The 25941-nt window shown below is 32.8% G+C and overlaps 1 protein-coding gene across 1 annotated transcript in view; it reads right to left on the bottom strand.

The window, feature by feature from the left end:
• Positions 1-532: 532 nt before the first annotated feature.
• Positions 533-25941, bottom strand: part of LOC126762443 (uncharacterized) — a 442132-nt gene continuing 416723 nt past the window's right edge. Inside the window, exons 12-19 of the mRNA XM_050479175.1 lie at positions 13866-14627; positions 12025-12247; positions 11883-11927; positions 10951-11695; positions 10723-10885; positions 10541-10647; positions 8932-9185; positions 533-8861 (exon numbers count right to left, since the gene is read on the bottom strand). Of these exons, the coding sequence (XP_050335132.1) occupies positions 7918-8861; positions 8932-9185; positions 10541-10647; positions 10723-10885; positions 10951-11695; positions 11883-11927; positions 12025-12247; positions 13866-14627 (3243 nt within the window). The 3' untranslated portion in view covers positions 533-7917. The remainder of the gene's footprint in view (positions 8862-8931; positions 9186-10540; positions 10648-10722; positions 10886-10950; positions 11696-11882; positions 11928-12024; positions 12248-13865; positions 14628-25941) is intronic.

The raw sequence follows: 25941 nt of genomic DNA on the forward strand, positions 1-25941 counted from the left end.
TTTTGCTATGTTATTATTTTTTAGTAAGTTTTAAGAATGTGTTAGGGGTCATCGGACTGCATGAACTTCCACCTTATGACAATTTCTTCCTCTGCATATGGAAGTGACCTTATCCAGTATATGAACGCAGTTTGTGGCACACAGTTTTTATTTTATTCAGAACATTGGACCAACTGCCTTGACGGAAAAGCATCTCAATAACATTATATTTCCTTCTCCTCGTTTGACCGATTTTGTGTATTTAGGATCGAAAACCGTTTCTAGGCGCCTAGCTTATGTATATTTAGATTGACAGGTGATGTCTCCCTTAATGAAATATATTGTTTTTTACTTATTAGTGGAACTTTCCTCCCAGCCGTTCTTTCAAATCCTTTTTTCTTAGAATATTCCTTATTCTTTGGCGAAAAAAATATATATACATATGTACATACATACATATGTTGAGACAAAGTTAGATGAAGTCAATGTCACCATTTAGAAAATGAATTTAATCACCTCCCTTTATTTAATTGAAGTAAAACAACAATGTAAATAATTTATTATTTTTTATCGTTTTATTTGGCATATCTTTTGTTCGTATATATTTGTATACAGTTCTCATATTTTTTATATAATTATGCATATAGAAGTTTTAGTAACCTATAGTATAACGTATACATATCTATGTATATTTATATTCAAGTGTGTATATATGTATGTTGTTATTATGTACGGCTGTAAATAGCAGAAACTGTGGTTGTTGTGAGAATATTTTGTTTTTGTATTGCTAATTCTTCAACTGATTCTTAAGAATTGCTTACAATCAGTCGGGAATATACTATATTTGTCTATACATACATACATTTCTCTACAACTGAATGTGTGCGTGCGTGTATCGGTGTATTCTTAATTGAATTTGAGTAGCCAAATTTTGCTTGCAGTCTATTTTAGTGATTCTTTAATTAATAATTAGAAAGATTTACGAAAGAAAGTCGCGAAGCCTTTTAAAATAACTCCGTACTTTCTCTTTATATTCAATTTTAGTTTTTTGTCAAAATAAGTGACGTAAATATAGGGTTAACACGTCTAGACTGATTTTGTATCTGTGGTTAAAAAGATCGGGAAGTCATCCATCCACCTCGGTTAAAGACGATAATGTAGAAAAAATAAAGAAACAGTGCTTGAAAATGATCGTGTTGACATCGGAGAGAGAGCGGACGATCTCAGTATTTCTTATGGACCGATTTAACATATTTTGGTTAATGTTTTGGGTATGTAGCGTGTCAATGTTCGACTCGTACCAAGAAACCTGAATCTTTTACAATATCGACGTCGAGTAGGGGATGCTTGCAGCCAACTGTTGAAGAAAACAATCTGAAAAAAATTGTTACACAGCACCAGGACCCTCTGAGAACCGGTCCCGGCCGGAATTGTAACCACCAACCCATCCCCTCTCTCTTTCTCTGCACAAAAGAGATTACATATAGAATGCGATAATAAATATTTGTATTAGGATACTTAAAAATATTTTTTTTGTCAGTCCGGGTCAGTTTTGATCAGATACAGCATCTTCTTCATTTGGAAAAGTGAGCTCTAAATTATAAAATCAGGTATTCTGAATCTTCAGTGATGACGGTAGATAATTTTTGCCATTAATTGGACACATTTCAAACTTTGAAGCACGGATCCTACATCCCATACTTCAAATTTTTCATTGAGCCTGGTTTTAAATAATGTATGTAAAATGTTTATTTTCCATTTCTCTTATTTAAATACCAATTTATTACCTCAACTATAGAGTACTACTTAAACATTAACTTAGTTTATGAGTATAACTGTACATATACATAAGTCTACTATTATATAGTGAATTGCTTAAATTAGTTATTTAATTTTGGCGTTTTTGTTAATTTTCATTAGTATTTAATTGAAATTTTGACTAACACTGCTTAAACGCATAGCAAAATTTTTAATTCCTAAATCAATTCTTAGAAACTGCCATTGGCGTTTAGTAGTTTGTTCTATTTATAACAAAGTTCCTCAATTTCCGACAGGGTCTCTGCATTTTAACGAAGCAATTGAAGCATTCCTTGTTCCAAATTACTTCAGTTAATTAATTTCATTCATACTTATGTATGCAAAATTCCAATAAGCATGCTGACGATCAATTGCTTAATGCACACCCTAATGTCTCCAAATTATTTTTATATAGTAATTAAATTCGATAATTTCTAGCTTTTCACTTATCGTATAATAAATATTGCTTTCCAAGCAGTATTTCTGATTTTTGCCTAATTAAGACTTAATTAATTTATATAATTGCTGATCTAATAAACTAATGGTAGGGGTGAAAGGAAAATGAGTTGATACATAGTTGTTTAGGCAATCAAATTCAGTGTCTTTGTTAAGTTGAGTTATCTTGTGTTCAATTGTATGGATATAAGGCAGCTTACCTACCTTAGGCTCAACTTTTGCATAGTAATTAGGATACTAATTGATCCAAAAAGTAGCATATCTTGTAAAACATTGAGAGAAAGAAAAGGTTCTGCTTTAAATGAAATTTTTCACAAAAATATGTTGCAGAAGGTCCGACGGCGACAAGATTGATTGAATCGACGCTTGAAGCTTTCGAAAAGTATATATTTATAAAGTTCGAACGAACCCAAGCCTGAGAGATATATACGCTAATGGTTTTGTGGTTAGATGAAGGACTCCCCTTGTCAAAAATTAGTAATGCATCGAACTTCAGAGATTCAAAGAATCTGCTATATCACTGCCTTTAGCATTATTGACAAGAAAAGGAAAAAAATCGGCTTCGGAACGAAAGTCTTACCATAGAACTAGTTTCGCTCTTATAAGAGTAAGTTGTTTCTCCATTTTTCTCGTAACACTGCTTGGTTTTCACCGTAATTAGTTGAAGTGTGAAAAGATAAGGCTTTCATCCAAAAAGACATCGAATTCTATGCTTGTCATAACCAAAGTGGTTTGTGCAGAACTTACATATGTATATCAAATAAAACAGGGAGCGGAATTTCATAATCTCTGATTAGGACGGTTTATAAAGAATATGTCTCTTAATTAATTTTCAATAGGCCAGACTATTACGAGGCATATATTTTAGGAAAGACTTCGCATAAGTTCACTGAAAATGAATCGATAATCATTGCCACACTTTTAGGTGAAACATATAAGATCATAGAAGAGGTAAAATTTCAACCGAAAAAACAAGTGTTTAGAAAGGAAAAAAAATTAGTGAGATAGGATGACGGACTAATTACATATACATATATGATATACGCACAGGGCAAACATTAGACTGATTGTGACAGCAAACGAAGCCTTATTTTTTTCCCGTTCTTTTGACATTTATCTTCAGTAAGGTTTGCCATTTCATCATGAAAAGATATACGATCCAACAACGAGTAAGAAATTATTAAAAATTACTACCGAAATTCCGAGTCAGTGGCCTTAACTTTAAGAACGCTACGTCCAATTTATGGTGTCATAATCGGACTGTCAGATCAACAATTGAGTGTTTACTGGAAAAATTTGAATCCACAAGCACAGTACAAAATGTTACAGTGCCAGTGAGACAAAAAAGTGCCCGTAGTGTCGAAGATACGAGAATCATCGTTTGTTCATGAATTGAGCTGTGCAACAACTTGAAAATGAGCCGGATTTTCATCCAAAAATCATCTTCAGCGACGAAGCTCATTTCTGGTTGAATGGTTTCGTTGAGACACAAAATATGCGTTATTGGTCGGGCAGCAATCCACACGTACTCCCGAAAAAATACGGTTTGGTGCGGTTTATGGGCCGGCAGCGTCATTGGGCCGTACTTCTTCCATGATGATCAAGACGGAAGATTCACGTTACTGTGAATGGGAATCGCTACCGCTAATTGATAACCGAATGGGATGATATGGACTTGGACAATATATGATTTCAACAGGACGGCGCCACAAGTCACACAAATAATGTCACAATCGATTTATTGAAAACCAAGTTTGGTGAACGTGTTATCTTACGAAATGGCCTAAGCAATTGGCCGCCTCGGTCGTGCGACTATTTCCTATGGGGCTACGTCAAGTCATGGTCTTTGCCAATAAGCCAGCGACGATTGATGGACTTTGTACGAATATCGAACGTTAAAATTGCAGCAGTATCGGCCGATTTATGTTTGAAAACCGTCGAAAACTGGGTTCAGCGTCTGGATTTCTACAAGCGTGCCCGTGGTGGCCATGCAAAAGAAATCGAGTTCCATGCGTAATGGCATCGAATGCACTTTCACTGGAATAAAGAATTTCATTGATATCCGAGAGACCACGGAGTATACATTTTCTTGTTTTTGGTCTTTAAAAGAAAGTTCTTGAAGTCGAATTCATATTTTGCTTAGATGATGTGCATTATGTCAGTGCAGGGGGTTTTTGGGTTTCAAGACTGGGTTCAACTTCTTTTATTAGAAGTAAAATTTTCAAGATAGATCTTTTGATCTATTCAAAAATATTTAGTTTGACCTAGAGCTCACGCTACAATCAAAAAGTCTCGATCCTTATCTGAAAATAGTAATCTTTTGCAAATGATGCACCCCAATTTGCAGTAACATCAGAAGATTCGGAAAAATCCGCGAAGACTCTATAAAGAACTCCTGGACCATATTATTGAGCAACTTTTATAAGTTAAAAGGCTTTGCCGTGTTGGGTACCGCGTTTTTGGAAATCGTTCCCTCTTCCTTCCTCTGATCTAACCGAAGAATTGTGTGAGATAAGCAATGAACTAGTCTCCCATTCGCCAAACTTCGTCCCCAGTTATTATTTTCTCTTTCTCAGACTCAAAAAGTGGCTCGGCGGAAAAAGAGGAAGACAAAAGGCAATAAACGAACAATAAAATGATTTGAATGCTTCGAAGCTTCGCACCACTGAACCATTATTGAAATGTTATATTGATATAGAGTATTCGAATTTGGTAATTTTTTAGGCATCCATTTAACAGAACTATTTATATCTAATTTTTTAGTAAAAGAGGAGACCAAAATATGGTATATAGTAGACCAAGATGGAAATAAACTCAAAACAAAGGTTTTTCAAGTTTATGTAAAATTTTCAGAGTTCAAAAACATTTGAGTGTTTCTGCATACTGTATAAATTTGATGAATTTTTTGTTGTTGTATTGATTTTTTCATGTCAATCTGATTTGTAAGCATTTCTCTACCATCGCAATGATTATTTTCATTTCAAATGTTGACTACCAAATATGCGCGTGTGTGTGTGTTGCTGTATGTGTATATAGTTAATAATTTATGTACTTATAGTATATGTGTGTATTTTTGCCTCTACAATTAAGTAAATACTGTGGGTAGGTTGCCGTGTTGCATTTGCTGTTGTTGTTTATTTGATTACTTTCTTTAATTATTGCTGCAAATATTTACTCTATTGTGGCGCTGTATTGAGTTTCTTTGGCTTAACTGTTTATTTATAATTATTGTTATATTTTGCTTTTGTTTTTGTAAAATGCTGCAAACGTTAAACGAATATTACTTTATTTTGCAAAAAATGCGTGCGTGTGTGTGTGCTTAATGCAACGCAGTTAAAATTGTTTGCAGTGCAACGCAGACGCTTAACGGTTATTTAATTTTATTGTTTATTTTGTTGCTGTTTAACTGTTTATTTTTTACCAAAATAGTTTTTGTGAAGTTTTTTTTTGTTAAATATTTTTTGTTGAATTTTTTTGTTGAATTGTTTTTCTTAAATGTTTTTTTTTTTAATTTTTTTTGTTTAATATTATTTTTTGTATACTTTTTTATTAAATGTTTTTTGTTTATTTTTTTGTGTTAAATATTTTTTCGTTTGCTAAATATTTTATTGTTTTTTTTTCAATATTTTTATTGTTTGTTAAATGTTTTTTTTTTGTTTTTGAAATATTTGCTATTTGTTTGTATGTATATTGCTGCTTTTTGTGCTGTTTGCTAATAGCTAGAGTTCAATTCTGCTCTCATCAAGTTCACTAGTGGCTATAGTTTACTGTTTTAGACCGTTTGTAGTTTGGAAAATATGCTTGAAAAGCTAATTTATTAGAAATTAAATTTTTTTCGTATAAATAAATTAAAACTATTTTCTGTTTTGCACAAATAAAAGTCTTTTTTTATTGTATGAGTATATGATTTTTAATTTTTATTAATAAGCAATTTAACTTAAGCGAAAACTTAAACATTAATAAAAAATACAACAGCAAATTGTTAAATAATTAATTTTACATAAAATAATAAATAAATAATAATAATGTGTTTTAAATGGTTATTTGTTACTTTTACAGTTACAGACTTTCTAGTTTTCGAAATTGGTTCGAGTATAGTTGCTAAAATTATTAAATTTTGGTTTTTAATTTTTTATTTTTTAATTATAATTCTTTAATTATAGTTTTATTTTTTTATGTTATTATTTAATTATTAATTATTTTAATTTTAAGTTACTAATTTTTAATATTTTATAGTTTTATTTTTAATTTTTTATTTAATTTCTTAATTCTTTCATAATTATTTTTATTTTAATTTTTATTTTTTGTTTTCTAATTTTAATATCCAATTTTTTTCATTTTTTTATTTTAACTTTTTTAATTTTTATTTTTTTATTTTTTAATTTTAATAATTTTTGTTTTAACAATAACTATGGTATTACATTTGTATGTGTGTATACGTATGCATAATTTACACTTAAGTTAATATACAAATAACGCTTTCTTCTATGTAAACAGCTTTGATTTCTTGTATTTACAATATTTTATAAAACATTTGCATTTTTCGTTTTATAAAATATATTGTTTTTCATAAAATACTCTCATAAAATAATGTTTGGCTTTAATCGTAGAGTATTTATATTTTTATTTTATTCATTTAATTAACCATATTTAATAACGAATTTTATTTTTAAACAAATTTAAAACAATTCACATCGGCGTTATAACTGTTGTTGAGTTGTTGTTTTTATTTTCGTATTTTTTAAATTTTTATTTTAGTATTTTTCTGCAATAATTTTTCATAACACATAACTGTAACTATGGTTTTCTTGTTTGGCATGTGTATGTGTGCACTGCTTTATTGCATATTTGTATATATGTGTGTGTGCACTTACATTTCTACTTCTATTTAAACAATAAACGTTTGTTTTTATTCACACTAAACAATTGCTTTTCATGTTAACACTCATTTTTCAATGTCATTAATTTTCGCTAAATTTTTTTTTTTTACTTTAAATTTTATAAAGGAAAACGGGGGGTAGTAGAGTACAGTTTGGCATAAAAGTGTTGTACATTTAGAAAAATGTTAAAATTTACTCTACCAATTGCTTTGAAGTATTCAGCACAATATTTGAGAATTTTCACTTATACAGCATACGTCCATACGCATGTGACCACTACACAACGAAACCTATACACAAACAATTTTAATGCAATGTCTTAAGTTTTTGTAATGACTATGACATGAACTGACTATTTGTTGCATTGTTGTCTTATAATTTTTCAATACTTAATTTTTTTTTTCAATTTTTTATTGTAAAATTTTCGAAAATCACCACTACACTATTGTTGACATATCGCGCTGCTTGTGTCTTGTAATAAAACCACTGCTTTTTTAGCAGAATTTTTTTTTAAATTTTTTTATAAAATATTTCAACAATAACAAAAGCAATCACCTGTATTTGCATACATAATTGACTTTTACAGAGCAAATACATAGTTGCACAGTGTGTACGCAAGTTATGCTTGCATTAGCTTTTAATATTTGCATTTGTCGTTATATAACAACTGCATGTATGTATGTGTGTCGTAAAATGCGCGCCTCGTGTAACGCTGTGACACGAGTGCTTAAGTATTTCATGAGAGATTCATTTAATTTTTTTCTTTTTAATGCTTCAAAAATGTTATTGACTCACAGCCGAGCATTCACGCCGACGAGCCCGACGATATATAATTTCCGCTACCCAAATTAATCGAGATATTATTCTCACTGCCACCCACTAGACCCGCCGTCAGCTCGTTGGCCTTGTGCGTGGGCGAGTGATTCGGCGTTGAGTTGCTGCTCTTCGGCTTGCGGAACCAATTACCCAAACGTCGGCGTCCCAGTGAGCCCGTCTGACTTTCGCTGACGGTGCCGCTGCCGCCACAAGCGTCACGTGTTTGCGATTTCTTCGGCAAAGTGTCGCTGTATTTGTGTTTGACTGGCGATTCCGGTACCGAACTATCACCGCTGGTTGCCGAAGCGCCGCCTGCATTAGCCGTGCTCACATCCGCCATGGACCAGTGACGCGTTGCGCCAGACAAACCAGCGTTAGCTCCTACTCCGGCAGCAGCGCCATTACCACCACCTCCGCTGCTGTTACTGTTTTCGCACTCGGGCAACTCGTAGTCGGATTGATCCGAGTAGTCGCGCTCATCGTAGGCGTACTCGAAACCGGTCATTTCGGAGACATAGAAAGCCTTGCCGCCAAATTGCCGCTCCAATGCCAGCGTGCTGAGGAAGCGATGCTTGCGATTGGCCGAGCGGAAGCTGAAATCGAACCACTTGTCACGCGCTTCACAGTAAATGCGCAACGAGTTGCGTATATTGTGTCCGAACATTTTGCCGTCACGCACGTTTACTACGCGACAACGATCGAGAAAGATGCGTCCCTTGTAAATGAAGTGACTGCGTTTGATGATGTCACGCTTGCAGTAGATCAGCTGGTTGTCGAAGAGGAAGAGCGTGCAGCTGCTGTTCCAGAGATTTTGCTTTTGACGCGTGGCGTCGATTTGCAGGAAGAAGCGCGTGCTGTGCAAGTGCAGTGGTGGACCTTTGAAGTTCTGGAAACTGGCCTGGTGGCGCGCAATTGTCTCGCTATGACGTTTGCCTGTGAGAAAGTGTAGGACATTTTTAATAAAATATGTAAAAAGCAGTCTATAAATGCGGTCAGTATTCACCTTCATTCACCGCCTCTGTTATGCCGCGCATTGCCTCCAATGCTAAATCGATTTTCTCATATGTATCGGGTATATCCAATTGACTGACATCTATTTGCTCGTACTCGCCCAGTTCATGCTCGGGCATTTCGCCACATTTGGTTGCGCCCTTGAGTATTTCGCTGAGATGTAGTGGATAGCGACAGATACGCTGTACGGGTGCCAAGAGATGTGCGGAGAGTGGGAGCTCAGCAAGGTTCTCCGATTCGCGGCAACTGAAATAAGTAAAATATAATTTAATAATTTTCTTGAAATTATGTCAAAGTTAGTGGTTTGAACTGTAGAAATTTTGGACAATTTAACTTAATTTTTTTTTTAATTTGCTAAGAACCTTTTAGTGTTATACTTGGGTTCTCAAATCAACTTATTCTAAATCAACTTATGTAAATCCTGCCATAACCTCAAAAGAATACAAAATTATTCTAACGGGTACTCGAATTTTTAAGAAATTTAACCTTTTATTTGAGAAGAAAGTCGTTTCTAAGACTTTTATAAAAAAATATGTTTTTAGTATCTGATCAATTTTGAACCGGACTGAAGAAAAATATTAAAATATTATCGTCTTCAAAGGCTCCTGAGTCAATACAATGCTGACGCTTTGTTTTCGATACACCTGTTCCATACTCAGTGGCTTCAGCAAGTTTCGGTTTTTCCGGTTTCGGCTCAAGTTTACATTAACCGATGTGTTGAGACGATCCATTAAAGATGTTGAGTTCCTCTGCTATATTTTTGATACCAACACGACGAATTTCCAGCAGTATTTCTTTCACTTTTGTTGTTGTAGCGGCAGAAAACATTTCAAAAGTAATTGCGCCCAGTTAACAGTCCTTGTCCGAATAAAAATTCGCTTCGTTTAATTAGACCCGACTGTCGTGCGAACTGTCTTTAACTTTACGATGTTATCGTCATTAACAGAGGTGAATGAACGGATCGTTTTCGATGACTTCACGCGACTTCATACGAAGATAAAAAATTTGAACCAATTCAGGAAAAAAGTTCCGAAAAAACCCTTCCCTAATTAAGTGAATACTCACGACGACTATTACCGAGATCTAACTTTAGCTGGCCAAGCCTTTGAGGTTAGCGAATCGAGCAAATAAATTATCCAAATCATATAGAATGCCGTAATCATAATATCAAATTGTAAGCTAGAACTTTAAAGAGGTATATTTATATTATCTTCTATCGAATTTTGCTAGAAAATTTTCTCTTTCCTTCCAATTATAAAATTTGTAAAGAAGAGACGATCACAATCTATCCTTGCTACCGAGCAGAAAAGTGGCGCATTGAACTTTTTCTCGTATAAGAGGAATATTTTTAATGAAGTCAAACCCCGAACCTCATACTTGAACCCAGTGAAGAAGAGACGATAACCGAGCATGAAGGCCTCAGAGGATTCCGTTGCTTTGCAACAGTGTTTTGCAGATTTTTTTCTCCAACAATTCACTACAATCATTCCCGGACCCCAGTTTTCTCTCTACGTCCTCCTTTTATTATCTTAAAGTGGATATCAAGTGGTTTTGAAGTCCAATAACCTCCAATTCTGAGTACTGTAAATATTTTTACTTACTTGTCTAAAATAGTTCTAGCATCTTTGATGCGATCGTAAGTCTCCAATTCTATGAGTGCACGTGGATATGCATTGCAATAGGTCGAGTAGCAGAGAAAACCCTTGTGCTGTGAATTATATAAAAAATGGTGAACATAATAACAGACTGTACGATGAAAAAAATAAAAAAAATACCAACTCACCATTTTCAAGAATACTTTAGCCACTTGATTCTGTTCGATGCCCTTTCGCAAAGCCTCGAGAAATTTACGCTGAAACTTGTAGATCGCCGTGATGTTTGAGAAAATCAAACGAATGCTATTCGGCGAAAATATGTCGATGCGCTTGCTCATTGCCGGCAAATACCTGCAAAAGAAAAATGCACAAAGCGATAAGTAAAGGTAAAAAAAGTGAAATCCCGTTTTACTCACCCCTCACAAATGGCGGCCAACAGCTTGACATAGTTAACCTCGGTGTCGAGCAACTCTTTGACCGCGCTGCGACGCAGCATATCCGCGCTGTCGAGTATCACATTAATGCTGCGCGATGGAGCCAGCGCATTTGAGGGATTCGAAGAGTCTGCTGCGACGCCACTACCACCGCTAACGCTGAGTGGCGCGTGACTGCTGTCGTTGCAGGGCGCATTGGTGAAGCTCGCGTACGAGGGTGATTCAATCACAATGGTCGTCACATTATTCTCATCCACAATGGTCGCATCCAAATCGACTGTGGAGTCAGCCGTGGAAATGGAGCTCATTGTGACTGTTGATGATTGCGGCATTGTTGTGGTGGTCGAGTCTGTTGGAGGTGTTGTTGTGGCTGCTGTATTTGCTTTTGTAAATTTCCTAAAACTGCCACTTTTTGTTGTTACAGCTTGTTGTTGTGTATTGCAAGCGCTTGTGGGGGCATTTGTCGACATTTGCGAAAGGAAGAACACATCCGTTTTGGGACACTGTATGACGCGCACGAACTCCTTGGGGAACCAACCGAGTTCGGGGTCGAGTATCTCTTCGACTAGCGTATTATTATCATCTTTGCGTATGCGTCCAAACCACCAGGGACCGACCTCTTTGCGCAGCACTTCGATTAGTGTGCCACGTTCGAGACCGAGCTCCTGGGGACCGGCCGCCGTGAAGCTGTACAGCACTTCAGCATAAATCGGATAGTAGTTGGGCGCTGCAAGTGAAGGAGTCAAATGTAAGAGCAAAGAGCATTACAAAGTTGTGCTTATTAAAATCGCAGACAGTCGAAAGTGTACTCTGACTTTAATTGAATTTAATTGTGCTGACGTCGCGTCGGTTATGTCACCACTTGCATAACAAATGAACTCAGACAAACTCACGAACTGACTCGACTGACTTACCTTCTTCATGTGAGGTTACGCTGTCGCTATCACTGTCTTCCATATCTGTAAGAAAGCAAATCAAACGCGTGAGCATCGCGCAATCAACTTCACTTCAAACAAATTGCTCGAATTAATTTCGTCCTTTGTGTATGTGACTTACCGCCAGTTGTTCGGCCAATGCCGCACGTATCCAAGCCATTGGGTTGACTTAGCGAGCGCGCCGGTAGCGATTCGGGCGCCTCCCGTTCCATGCTGCCGCCGTACATTTCCATGCGTTTGAGTATCTTTGCTTTGGCATTGAGTGCTGCTGTTGCTGACTGATCTGTCATGCTGGTGGCTTTGGCTGAGTTGGCGCGTCGCACAGTGCGCATTTTCTGCGTGACCTTGAACGAAACGAGAGAATCCGGTTAATTAAATACCAATTAAAACGATATGCGCTGGGACAAGTGAGTGGTGGAATGAAGCCTGGTTATTAGTTGCTTGCTGCGGGTCACAGGGGACCAAAAAAAGGGCATTTAAAATTAGTTTCCTCTTCTCAAGAGGTTCTGTATTCGCCTGCGGCCATTTACGCTGTCTGCAACTCCTAGCTTACTTGCTATTCTACATATTTATTCAAGGGGTAGTGGCGTTAGTTGAATGCATGACAAACACTTTTTGCTTTAAGGATGATCTAACTTAAGCAGACGTTGTGTGAATGTTTTCCTGATATAAAAAAGCTCCAAATAAGATTCAGTTTTTAAGGCTTATATTTTATAAAAATTCGAAAGGTTAAAAAGTTAGGACTCATCCTCGATGAGAAGCTGTCAGGAAGGCTCAATACAGAGGCGAGATTGAGGCAGCCATAATAGGCTTAAAAAAGCTAGTGGGAAGCGATGGGGAAGGAAGCCATCGGTGGTTTTATATTGCTTTAAAAAAGCTATTGAGAAGCGGTGGGGTCTCTCACCTAGGCTTCATGAAATCGTTGTTAAGCCATTAAGGTTTTATGGTGTATTTGTCTGGTGGAGTGCGCTGGGAAAGCATATTCTCTAAACAGCCAGAACATGTTGACCGAGTGGCTCTCATTCGCATTAGTGGTTCACTACGTATAACACCAGCGATGGCCTTAAGCTTTTCTACACATAGTCCCCGTGGATATTGTCGGTTTAAGGTTGCTATCAGAATCCGCCAAACCGGGTACATTAAGAGCCCCAGAAGGAAGCGTTCTGAAACCATCTTTCACTTCGACTGAATCCCTGCTGATTTGATCTGCTATCAGAATCCACCAAACCGGGTGCATTAAGAGCCCCAGAAGGAAGCGTTCTGAAACCTTCTTTCACTTCGAATCGCTGGAAACTGTAGAGCCGAAGAGTTTGCAAGAAAGGACACCCCTACCAAAATCTTATTAACATGGGAACGTGCTAATTTTCTTTATCCTTTTGGTTTCTGGTGCTGGATCTGTGGATGTCGTGCTGATTGGGATTGGAAAAATACTACATATGTATGTCATGAAAAACTGCTGTTTCTTTTTTGGCTCTTCCATGTTTCAGACCCTCGAAGAAGTACTTTAGTGTAAGGGCATATTCTTCTGCTCCATGTCATACTAAACACCAACCTGCAGACGTCTGAACTATGATAAAACTTTTTTGTCAACATAACCTCACTTTTAAATACATGCCGAGTCCCATAAATCGGCATACTGTACTAGAACTGACCCAAAAGTGACCAATTTAAGTCAATTTGAGAGAGATTTTCTCTTTAAAAAAGTAAAATTTTAGCTATAAGGTGAACTGAGAGGAGTATTATGGACAATATTCCCTCCCATATCTTCATGATAGCCTTCGTTGAGCCTCGGAAGGGCATTATTAATAATTTTCCAAGAGTCTGGATTAGACGCCTAGCTCTATCCAACTGAAAGTAACCGAATTTCCACACAACCACAAATTTGCCTCTTCCCCTCTCCGTATTCTTCAGAGCTCATTAAAAGCTGTCCATCAACAACAAGTCCACTCTAATGACACTTACCTTCTCATTTGCAATGCGTTGTGCCGATGTCGCCGAGGCCGTTGCACCCGAAGTGGCCGCACTGACACCACCAACAACACCCCCACCACCGCCAATACAATTCGCCGGCAGCATAATGCGCGAGAATTGCTCATCATTGTCCAGCTCGATTTGTATGCCCGAGTCACCGCTATTGCACTTATCACGACGATTGTACTTCGTCTTGCGACGCTCCTTCGATGAGCGCCATATTAGCGGACCAAAACGGTATTTGCCCGCTGTACCCTCGAGTGCGACATTCGCCGTGGATTGATCGGATTGATTTTCACTGGCAATCGCATTGATGCCACCGGCACTACCACCACCCGCTATGGTGGCGCTTGTAGACGACGTTGAGTTGCTCATGACAAGCGCTTGTGTGCTATTGCTGCTTGTTATATGTTGCGACTGCTGCTGTTGTTGTTGCTGCTGCTGTTGCGTCGGCTTATTGAAATTGGTGAGCGTGCGTTTGAATTTCTGCAACACACCCACACTTTGACTACTCGGCAGGCTTCCTAATGGTCGGACGCTGTTGTTATTGTTATTGCTGGTACTGCTGCTGTTGCTTTGATTATTTGTTGCTGCCGTGACCATTGTCGGTGTGGACTCACCGGAGGCACCGGAATCTTCTGTATGCGTGTTAAATACGGCTGGAGCGGCAGCAGGACCAACGGAAGCGTAGTTGAGCTCCTCCTGTAGAGCATCCGTGAGGGAAGGGCTCGAGACGGCCCGCATTTGGTGGGTCTGCAAGGAGAAAAGCAACATAAGTTATTGATATGTTGGTCACAGGAACGTGAGAGAGCGAAGCTAGTTGGCGCATAATTTAAAATTTAATTGAAGAGGAAAATAAAAAATACATAAATTATTTATGTACATATTAAGTTTAATTTTTTTTTAAACATTTCAGATTAAAAAAACCTGTATAATAAATATTTCATTAAATATTTTCAATAATGAAAAAAATATTATTTATCTAAAAAAATATAAATATTTTTGTCAAATAAGCGCCATTAACTACAAAAGATTTTGTTTTTTAAACTAAAATTAGAAAATAACAACAAATAGTGATTTACGCTTTGATTTATTTTAATTGCGAACACTTTTTCAACAAGTTTGTTATGGAAATTCGCGTCTATTCGAAATTGTATCGCAAATAAATTAACGTTTTGCTTTCTAAACGCTTATCTATTTAAAAGTGATATTCTTGTAAGCCCATTTAATGCTGGCGCCGCGAAAAAAATTTGAGAAAAATGTGTACAAGTACCCTGTAGGGCTGAATATGATTTTGGTGCCTTTTGTTTTTGCTATTGTAGCAGAACAGCAGCAGTAGTTTCCTAGGTGTTTGAGGGTACGGATTTTTACATTAAATTTCTTTATTTAAATTTTGTAAATTTTTTATATCAAAATATATTTAATATTTTTTTAGCTAAATTTTTATATTATTTTGTATTTATTTACTTATTTTACTTTTTATAAATTTTTGTCAATTTAAATTAAATTTTAATTTTTTTAAAGAAGAAGAATATTATTTTTTTAATATTCTTATTATTTATTCTACATTTTAAAATTTTTTTTAATTAATGTTTTTATTTATTTCATATTTTTATTTTTTTGATTGTTGCAAGTTTAAAATTTTTTTAAATGCATAATTTGTATTTTTGTAAATTTTTTACAATATAGTATTTTTATTTTTATTATACTATTTTTTATTTAATTTATATATTTTTTGTTTATATGCCCATATTTCCATATTTTTTTTTTTAGTTTTTTTATTTTTTAAATATTTTTATTATTCATTCTATATTTTTTAAATTTTTTTTATTTTTAATTTAATTTTTTTATTTGTTTTTTGTTTTTATTTTTTTGATTGTTTGAAATTTAAAATTTTTTAAATGCATTTGTATTTTTATAAATATGTTTATAAATATTTTTAATACTTTTTAGCTAAATTTTAATATTATTTTGTATTTATTTACTTATTTTACGTTTTTATAAATTTTTGTTAATTTAAATTAAATTTTAATTTTAATAATATAATGTTATTTTTTAAATATTTTTATTATTTATTCTACATTTTAATTTTTTTTTATTTTTTTATTTAATGTTTTTATTTATTTCATATTTTTATTTTTTTGATTGTTGCAAGTTTAAAATTTTTTTAAAGGTATAATTTGAATTTTTATAAATTTTTTTTGCTATATATTTTTATTTTTATTATAATATTTTTTATTTAATTTATATATTTTTTGTTTATATGCCCATATTTCCATATTGTGTTTTTTTTTTAGTTTTTTATTTTGTAAATATTTTTATTATTCATTCTATATTTTTTACAATCTCTTTTATTTTTAATTTAATTTTTTTATTTGTTTTTTGTTTTTATTGTTTTGATTGTTGTAAATTCAAAATTTTTTAAATGCATTTGTATTTTTATAAATATTTGCTTATATTTAATTTATATACTTTTCGTTCTTTTATAATTTCATATTTTTTTTAACTTTTTTGTAATTCTATATTTTATAGTTATAGTTTTTATTTCCATTTTTTAATTTTTCAAAACTTTTTTTTAATACATTATCCTTTATTTATATTTTTTTTGTAATTTTGAAATTTCTTAAAAATATTGCTTAAATATTTTAATTCTATTATATTATATTTTATTTTTGCTTCCTTTCTATCTTTTTTATTTTGTTGTAATTTTTTATATTTTTTTCTCTTTTGTTTTATTTATTTATGCTTCATTTTTTAATTTTTTTTTATTATTTCTAATTTTATTTTTAATTGTTTTACATTTGTATTTTTTATGGTTGTAAATTTAAAATTTTATTTTTGTAAGTTTTTAAAAATATATTTTTAAACTATTTCTATTACATTATTTTTTATTTAATTTATATTTTTTGTTATTTTATATTTTATTTAGTTTTTCTTAATTTAGTTATATTTCCATATTTTTATTTTTCAAAACTTTTGTTTCTAATATATTAAATTATCGTTTATTTATAATATTTTTGTAATTTTTAAAAAATAGTTTTTAAATATTTGAATTCAATTATTTTATAATATATTTTTATTTTTGCTTCTGTTTTAAGTTTTTTTGTTTTTTGTATTCTCTTATATTTTTTTACTCTATTTTATTTTATTTATTGTTTATATTTTTTGACCATTGTAAATTTTTAAATTATATTTTTATATTACTTTATATTTTATATATTTATTCTATATATTTTTTTATGTTTAATACATTGTTTAACATTTCTTTTATATAAATTTTTTTTAATTTTGTAATTTTGTTTCAAAATATTTGTGTATATTATTTTGTATTATATTTATATTTTTAAACTTTTTTTTTATTTTATTTTTAAATTTTTTTTTTTGTTTTTAACATATTAAATTATTTTTTATTTATATTTTTTATTTTTGTAATTGTATTATTTTATTATTATTTTTGCTACTTTTCTAACTTTTATGTATTCTTTTCTATTTTTATTGTTGTAAAATCAACGGTATGTTCTTAAAATTTTTCTCGTATACATATGTTTTGTTTTTCCTACTGGGTGCGCGCATATGCGCAAAAACGTGTCGCTTATCATTTGTATGGTAAAGTGTGGAATGCCAGACAATACAATTCGAAATTCCCAAAGCGGCACGCTTATACCTATATGTACATACATGTATATTGGTATGTAAATATATATGTATACACGTGTGTAAGCATATTGTTTTACATATTTTGAGTATTTTCTTTTATATATTCCTTATATATGTAAATACATTAATGCATATGTATATACCTAGCGTTTCAAACAAACGAATTATTGATAAAAATTTAGCAAATCAATCATTTGTCAGGTAAACATGCTTCCATAAATAAACGCTACATTTAAACTATATACAGCTATGTGCATATATATAATACCTTAAGCAATTGATCATATATAAGCGTTTTCCACATATCATGAACTCAAAGGCATACGAAGTCAACGTGCATTTCATTTATATTTTATCAAAGTGCTTAAATAAAACATATATGTATGTGTGTACATGCATACATAATCAATATTGTTGCTACAACCCAGGTACGCGTATATCACAAAGCAATTGATAGCTGTACATATGATCAACATGTGATAAACAGCATTTGTACAAGTGAACTGTGCCTTGCCAACTGCGTGTGTCGCTTTTTACATAACAAATTTAGATGCTATTCGGCATACATACATATGAACCTTTGTACATATTTACAATATGCAAACATACAGTTGCAGGCTCTATAAATTTAACAAAATGACTAATGATTCAAGACATTTTGGCGTCGAACAATTTACTCTATCTTTCCTTTCTATTATTAAAATGTAGAAGTACTTCAAGTAGATGTGCGATATACCTGCGTACATACATACATACATGCATATATATGTATGTACATACCCACAACATTCTGTGATATCAACTATTTTTCATTACAATTTAAATGCTTAAGTTATGCAATTGGCCACTTGCGTAGTTAAACTGATAACGAAAACCGTTAACCGAAAAATATGAGTTTACATTTTTTTGTGAAATTGCAAAGAATTTTTACTAATAAAGCTTTTTTGCTGTGAAAATTTGCAGTTTAAGCACTATTTTAGGCTGAGTACAAACTTAAAGAACTTAGAAAATATTGAAAAAATGTTAGAAAGTTCGAGACTGGATTCGAAATTGAGCATTAAATGCGTTATTTCTCAATAATATGGAAATAGGTAGCGACAGCTCTTGAATTTTTCAAAGTACAAAAAGTGAATTTAAAAAACAAAAATTAAGAAAAGAAATAAAAAAAATTTTAAAAATTAAAAAAATTTGAAAGTTTACAAAATATTTAAAATTCAAGATTTGGTTCGAAATTGACTACTAAATGCATTTTTTATCAATAATTTGACTAATTTTGATATTAGCGACACCTATCGAATTTTTCAAACTATTAAAAAAGTAAATACTATAATATTTAGAATTAGCGTTCAATTGAACATTTTAGGTTTTGAAATTTAGATTTTTTCAAACGAAATTCCTAGTCAAAAAAATTGTATAAAGCTTTTTTTTTTGGCAATTGCATAAAGCTTTCTTAGAGCTTTTGGAAGCTTTTTTTATTAATTACTATTTTTTTTTAAATTATTTTAAGACAATAATTTCATTTCTCATACCGGTTTAAAGAATACCGTATTTTCATTGGGAATAGCTAAATACAAATTTTTAGTGAATATCTTAACCTTATCTTACCAATATGGTAAATTTTATTAAGAGAAATAAAATAAAACGAAGATCAGTAGCATTAATAGCACCTCTTGAAAAATTTCGACTTATACGAGGTAAGAGAAAAAGTTATCACAATGCTCTATCAATAATTTTAACTAAAATCTGCTTAGAACATTTAAAATTTTCTTTCTCTAATTTTTTGAATAATTTCTCAATAAACTTTTAGGAATATAGACCAGTGGAGAAGGTTTTGAAGGTAGTTAAAATTATAAAAAAAACCATAGTAGGTCCAATCCCACTGTAAAGAAAATATATGAAAACGAAAAATTAAAGGAAAAATAATTTTTAGACTCTGTAGTCGGAAAGAATAAGGGGAGGAGCGTGGCGGATTTTTAAGGGTTAAAAACGGTTTATATCGTTTTCCGGCAAAACTACGGGTCTTATAGAAAAAAGTTATGTGGCAACGTTGTAGGTAATGAAAAGATCTAAAACTTTTGTTTCATCACCTTCTTCACATAACCTCAAAATGTATGTGAAAAATTAAATGAATCAAGTTTTTTTTTTATTTTTACCTTTTACACAATTGTTTTTGTTTTTTTTTTCAAGAAACTGTGCAAATTTAATAACTTATGTCTCAAATGCACTATATTCTTTGTTTATTTTTAATATTTATTTTATTCTCCTCATTTTTACTTCAGGGGTTATACATATACAGTTAGAATTTTCAAAAAATCGATTTTTTAATTTTATATCGTTCCGGTGAATATTTTCGAAGTTACACCTAAATTTTAAAAGGTGTTTCAAAGTGCTTGGAAATGCATTCAAAACTGTAATATCGGAAACAAACATAAATTTTCACAAAAAAAAAATTCTCACATCAATATATTCGATTTTCTTAAGAAGCCAGTAGGCTTTATGTTCGTTGAATATCCAAAAATCTAAACAGAAAACATATAGGAATATAGGAATACGGATAATGAAGAAAGACTAGTCAAAATTTTGACTTTAGACAAAATGGCGGTTTTCCAAAAATAAATCCGTTATTTTTTGCAAAAACAAATTTTAATTTAAAAGTGACCCAAAAACTCGAAATATTATCAAAAATCTTATTACTGAAAAATTTATCTAAAAAAGTTATGTGAAAATCGTTCGGTTTAGTCGTTTCGGAGAAATTTTCCTCAACGACGTTTCGAGAAAAAAAGTAAAGTTTTAAAGTTTACCCTCATATCTCCAAAACTACATATTTGCCGGATCAACTGTAAGTTTTCGGAGAATATTCTCCTATATATGTACATATGTATGTATGTATATAAACATATTCACACATAAAATCTCTCAAATGGTCATTGTTGACTGCTAGTTAACGCCACTTGTTTGCTGCAATTTGCATTGCTGTTTGCGCTCTCGCTCTCCCCTGCACTTAATTAAACTCTATATAATTCAACTTTATTTGTTTTATAAATATTGACAGAATAACTCTTACTTTCTGGCAATTTATGCATAAAAACAAAAATAAAACGCCGAAATATTAATTAAAAGCAAGCGAGAGCACCCATTGTCTGTACCTTCTCTTTGCGCACGGAGTAGCGTCCATGCCGCCGACTGCCGTTATTCCTGTCATATTCACGCTTCGCACGTTCGCTGACGCCCGGCGGTCCAGCGTCGAAGTCCCAGAACTTAATTAGGCCATAGGTGTCTATCAGCGTCGGTATGATGAGACGTTTCATGGCGCCGGAAGAGAAGCGCCAATCAAGCGCTCGGCGTGTAAATACGCGTCCACACTTGTAAAGTCTACAATACTCCCGTTACAATTGCTGCGTTCGCGTTTTTTTATGAAATTCACGCGCTGCGATACTTCAAGCGCGTTTCAGCAGTCACCGATAGGCACTAGAAGCCAGCAATCAACTTCAAAATAGATACCGTTAGATATTCAGATTTGCCGACAATGTCAACACCGACGCGCTGATAAAGCTGAACTAATTCTAGAAACACTTAACATTGCTTGGCCAATCCACGCCAAAGGGACGTAACGCACACATACAGATGCATGATTACAATAACAATAGCAACAACAGCAAACGCTGTTGAGTGCTAAAAGTCACAATGGATGTGCTTTTGTTGTTGTTTTTGTATTTCTTATTGTTTTTGTATTTATTATTGTTGTTGTGTTTCTTATTGTTTTAGCATTTCTTATTGTTGTTGTTGTTAGTATTGTTGTTGCTTTTGTTGTTGTTATTATTGTTGGATATCAACAAATAGGCAAATATTGATTACGCAGGTGTATTATCAACAAATACAGCAACAGCAACAACAACATCGCGCTGCCGGCACAAACAGCTGTCTCACTGCTGAAATGCCACTTTGTTTCAAGATTATTTTAATTTGCTCCAGAGCAAAAAGTCAATTTCGCTTTGTCTTCATTACACACACACTTCGCCTTTATCGCTGGCAACATGTTGTACATGTTGCTCTAATACACACACACCAATACAAGTACAGGTGCAGACGCTTTCATGCTGATAATAAAAAACATTTTGTTGTTGTTGTTTGTTGACGGGTACACGCAATGTTGCTTAGGTGGGGTCAGATGCCAATCGCTCAATAATCGTTGCATAGTTGCAGGCGCATAATGGCTGCAGCTCGTTTGCACACATTTATTGGTGTTGTCGTTGTTGTTGCGCTGCTATAGCAAACTCAATGAGTTGAATTTAATCGTGCGCTCATAAATCTGTTTGCTTGTCATTGCTTGGCTTCCATTGAACTGCCTCTGCCATTATTTGGTTACTGAAGGTTGCAGCCATAAATGGCAGCACACAGGCTGATCCTGTGGAAGCCAGCGCAGGTAACTATTATATCTTCTGACTAAATATACCTATTAAATATATTAAATTCAACTCTGGCATTGTGTTGGCGTTTGGCTTTTGTGCGTATTAATGCCGCAGAAATTCTATCATATCATTTCATAAATATCTAACATTGCCTTGTAATGATTTTTGTATGTATGTATGTAGGTACAATGTTGTGTGTGAGTGGCATATACTACTATGAGGTTAACTGTTGCGCATTAAGCATTCAAATGTCATTAATAATAGGACTAATACTACATATGTTCGTTAATACAGTAATGCGCTAGAAAATAGCAGTTAGTTTCATATAAACAAATTATAGCACTAAATCAGAAATTTTGCATTTCTTAGCTTAGATGTCGTTGCAGTAGTACAAGTGCATACTTATATATCTCCGGTGCTACCAATCACATTGTGTCATACCATAGCTTTATATTTAAAAATAAATTTAAAAAAATTTTAAAAATATTATAAAAAAATGATTAACAAGTAAGGAAGGGCTAAGTTCGGGTGTCACCGCACATTTTATAATCTCGCATGATAAAGTGATAATCGAGATTTCATTATACGTCATTTACATATTTTTCAAATACCGTATTTTTGTAAAGTTTTATTCCGCTATCATCATTGGTTCCTAATGTACATACATATATATTATACAGAGAAGGCATTGGTTGGAATTCAAAATAGCGTTATATTGGAAGAAGGCGTGAACCGATTTCACCCATATTTCGTACATGTCATCAGGGTGTTAAGAAAATATTTTATACCGAATTTCATTGAAATCAGTCTAGTGTGCCTGAGATATGGTTTTTGGTCCATAAGTGGGCGACGCCACGCCCATTTTCAATTTTTAATAAAAGCCTGGGTGCAGCTTCCTTCTGCCACGTTTTTTGTTAGTCGGTTAACACACTTTTAGTGATTTTCAACATAACCTTTGTATGGGAGGTGGGCGTGGTTATTATCCGATTTCTTCCATTTTTGAACTGTACATGGAAATGCCTGAAGAAAACGACTCTGTAGAGTTTGGTTGACATAGCTGTAGTAGTTTCCGAGATATGTACAAAAAACTTAGTAGGGGGCGGGGCCACGCCCACTTTTCCAAAAAAATTGCGTCCAAATATGCCCCTCTCTAATGCGATTCTTTGTGCCAAATTTCACTTTAATAACTTTATTTATGGCTTAGTTATGACACTTTATAGGTTTTCGGTTTTCGCCATTTTGTGGGCGTGGCAGTTGGCCGATTTTGCCCATCTTCGAACTTAACCTTCTTATGGAGCCAAGAAATACGTGTATCATGATATCTCAATTTTTACTCAAGTTACAGCCTGCACGGACGGACGGACGGACAGACGGACGGACGGACAGACACACATCCGGATTTCGACTCTGCTCGTCACCCTGATCACTTTGGTATATATCGGGTGTTTTTTTAAGGGCTTGATAACTTTTTAAAAAAAAAAAAACGCATAAAATTTGCAAAATCTCATCGGTTCTTTATTTGAAACGTTAGATTGGTTCATAAATAAATAATTTCAAAATGTTGACCGCGGCTGCGTCTTGGGTGGTCCATTCGGAAAGTCCCCACAAAAAATAGTCTAAAATCGCATGATCTTGGTGGCCAACTTACGGGTCCATTTCTTGAATGAATTGTTCTCCGAAGTTTTCCCTCAAAATGGCCATAGAATCGCGAGCTGTGTGGCATGTAGCGCCATCTTGTTGAAACCAATATAACCATTCGTTCTTCCATTTTTGGCAACAAAAAAGTTTGTTAGCAAAAAGCGATTTCAAACGTTGCGTCCAACAGCATCTTTGAAAAAATACGGTCCAATGATTCCACCAGCGTACAAACCACACCAAACAGTATTTTTCGGGATGCAAAAAAGATCATGCGAAACGCCTTTAAAACGTCAAGTCTAAAGTTACAGAAATAAGCCAGCAACTATTCCAAAAAACATTTCGAAAAAATTCCGGCCGAAATGCTAAAAAGTTAAAAAAATTAAAAAAAAAACATTTAAATAAATTAAAAAAATAAACTTAAAAAACAAAGTTTTAAATATTTTTAAAAAAAAGTTATCAAGCTTTAAAAAACTATAACCTATATCTGAAGTTTTAGGAAAAATTATGTGAACAAAAAAATTAATCATTGTTGCGAAAAAAAAAAAGATTTTAAAAATAAATTAAAAAAAAATTATAAAAAAATTAATTAAAAAAATATAAAAAAAATAATTAAAAAAATAAAAAAAAATTAATTTAAAAAATAAAAAAATTCAAAAAAATTACAGTTTTCAAATACTTGTAGCAGATAAAAAAGATGTATGAAAAATGCAGTTTTCAAACAATTGGAACAGTCCGAGTCAAATTTGATCAAATGGCATGTATTATATATAAACTTTCCTTCTAAAATTGCATTTATTAATTTGGTTAAAACTTCTGAAGTTCGCTTTTATAGACTATAACTCCTTCAAAAAATAGTTTTGTAATTCCTCAAATCAATTCTTCTTCTCTTACCACGAAATTTTATAAAATTTTCATAATCTCAGAGAGTTTTTATAAGATCTACATTTTCTGAAATAATAAAAATGGCCGTATTTTATATTTCTATGAACATCACTGTAAATGTAGCTTTACCTAAGTATCTACTATATATTTCTTCATAAATATGTATTTACGTTTGTTCTCGATCGACTTATGGTGGACAGCTGCTTGTATTTAACCAACAATCGCCGATATTGTTTGCCCATAGATTGCTACTTCATTGTGCAGATTTTCTATGAAATGCTATTAATATTTATAGTTCGGCTTTATTGCGTAACGAACAAGGACTCGTGCGATTATTCATTATAGGTACTTTATTGATAGTCAAACACACACTGATACTTGCATATTCCTGTAGACATTAGCAATATATTAATAATTGAATATAATTAAAATGAATTGATTGCCTAGTGCATATGCCCATGTGTGTTTGTGTATTCAACAGGGTGATTTGTATGAAAAATATTAATAATCGAGGATGGACATTTCAAGGACATCAATTTCTAGGTATTTTTGTATTATTTTGCAAGTAGTCTAAAGTAGTACCACTCCGCAAAAAGTTACTTTCGTAACCATTCCAAACAGGTACAATTTTCTACCAGTTAGACGCAGCCAATACCTTCAATACCTACCGCCTAAAGTACATTCATTGAAGTTGAACGCACGCAAAAAGTATCATTATGATAAAAGTGTGAAATTTGAGCAGGATCGTCAGGCAAAATGTAATATATAATTGCCGGCGAGCACAATGACTTTTAGTGGTGGTTGAATTTTAATTGAAGTGGAAGTAATTAAAGGTAGACGCACATACGCGAATATACTTTTACCTAACACTACACAAAGCAATTAATTGTGTGAAGTAGATACTCTACTGGAGTGTTGAAAATATTACATTTTACATTATGTAAAATATAGTACTGTTGTAAGTATATATGTACATACTAAGAGCAGTCATTTCCACTTACAAAAATGAACAATTGCTAAGTCTACTTGCTAACTGTGTAAGTTTGTATATACTTTTGAGAGTAGTTTTGCATGGAGCAATATGATTTTTTGTAGAAATTGTGATAAATAAAATAGACTGGTTTTAAAGTGACTAATAATAGGCTAGTTGCAAGTGGTGTGGTGATTTTTGATGTTACACAAATTTTAATTTGAATATGTATATTTCAAGGTTTGAATTAAAATTTAACTGGTTTGTTAAGGACTAGTAAGCAACTAGTTATTATCGGAGTAGTTGCAAATAAATGACAAATATTTATTTCTTCTCAAATAGTGATTTTTGAAGTAAAATTTTCTATTTAATATTTTATATGTGAATAGTTATGAACTAGTTCAAAAGCGACTAGTTGTTAAATATATTTCACATAATAGAGGTTTTTAATGCATACTTGAATTAATGTTAAATTAAAAAAAATATTTAATTTAAACACATTTCAATATTT

This window comes from Bactrocera neohumeralis, chromosome 6 (assembly GCF_024586455.1).
Source record: "Bactrocera neohumeralis isolate Rockhampton chromosome 6, APGP_CSIRO_Bneo_wtdbg2-racon-allhic-juicebox.fasta_v2, whole genome shotgun sequence".
NCBI classification, from domain to species: Eukaryota; Metazoa; Arthropoda; class Insecta; order Diptera; family Tephritidae; genus Bactrocera; species Bactrocera neohumeralis.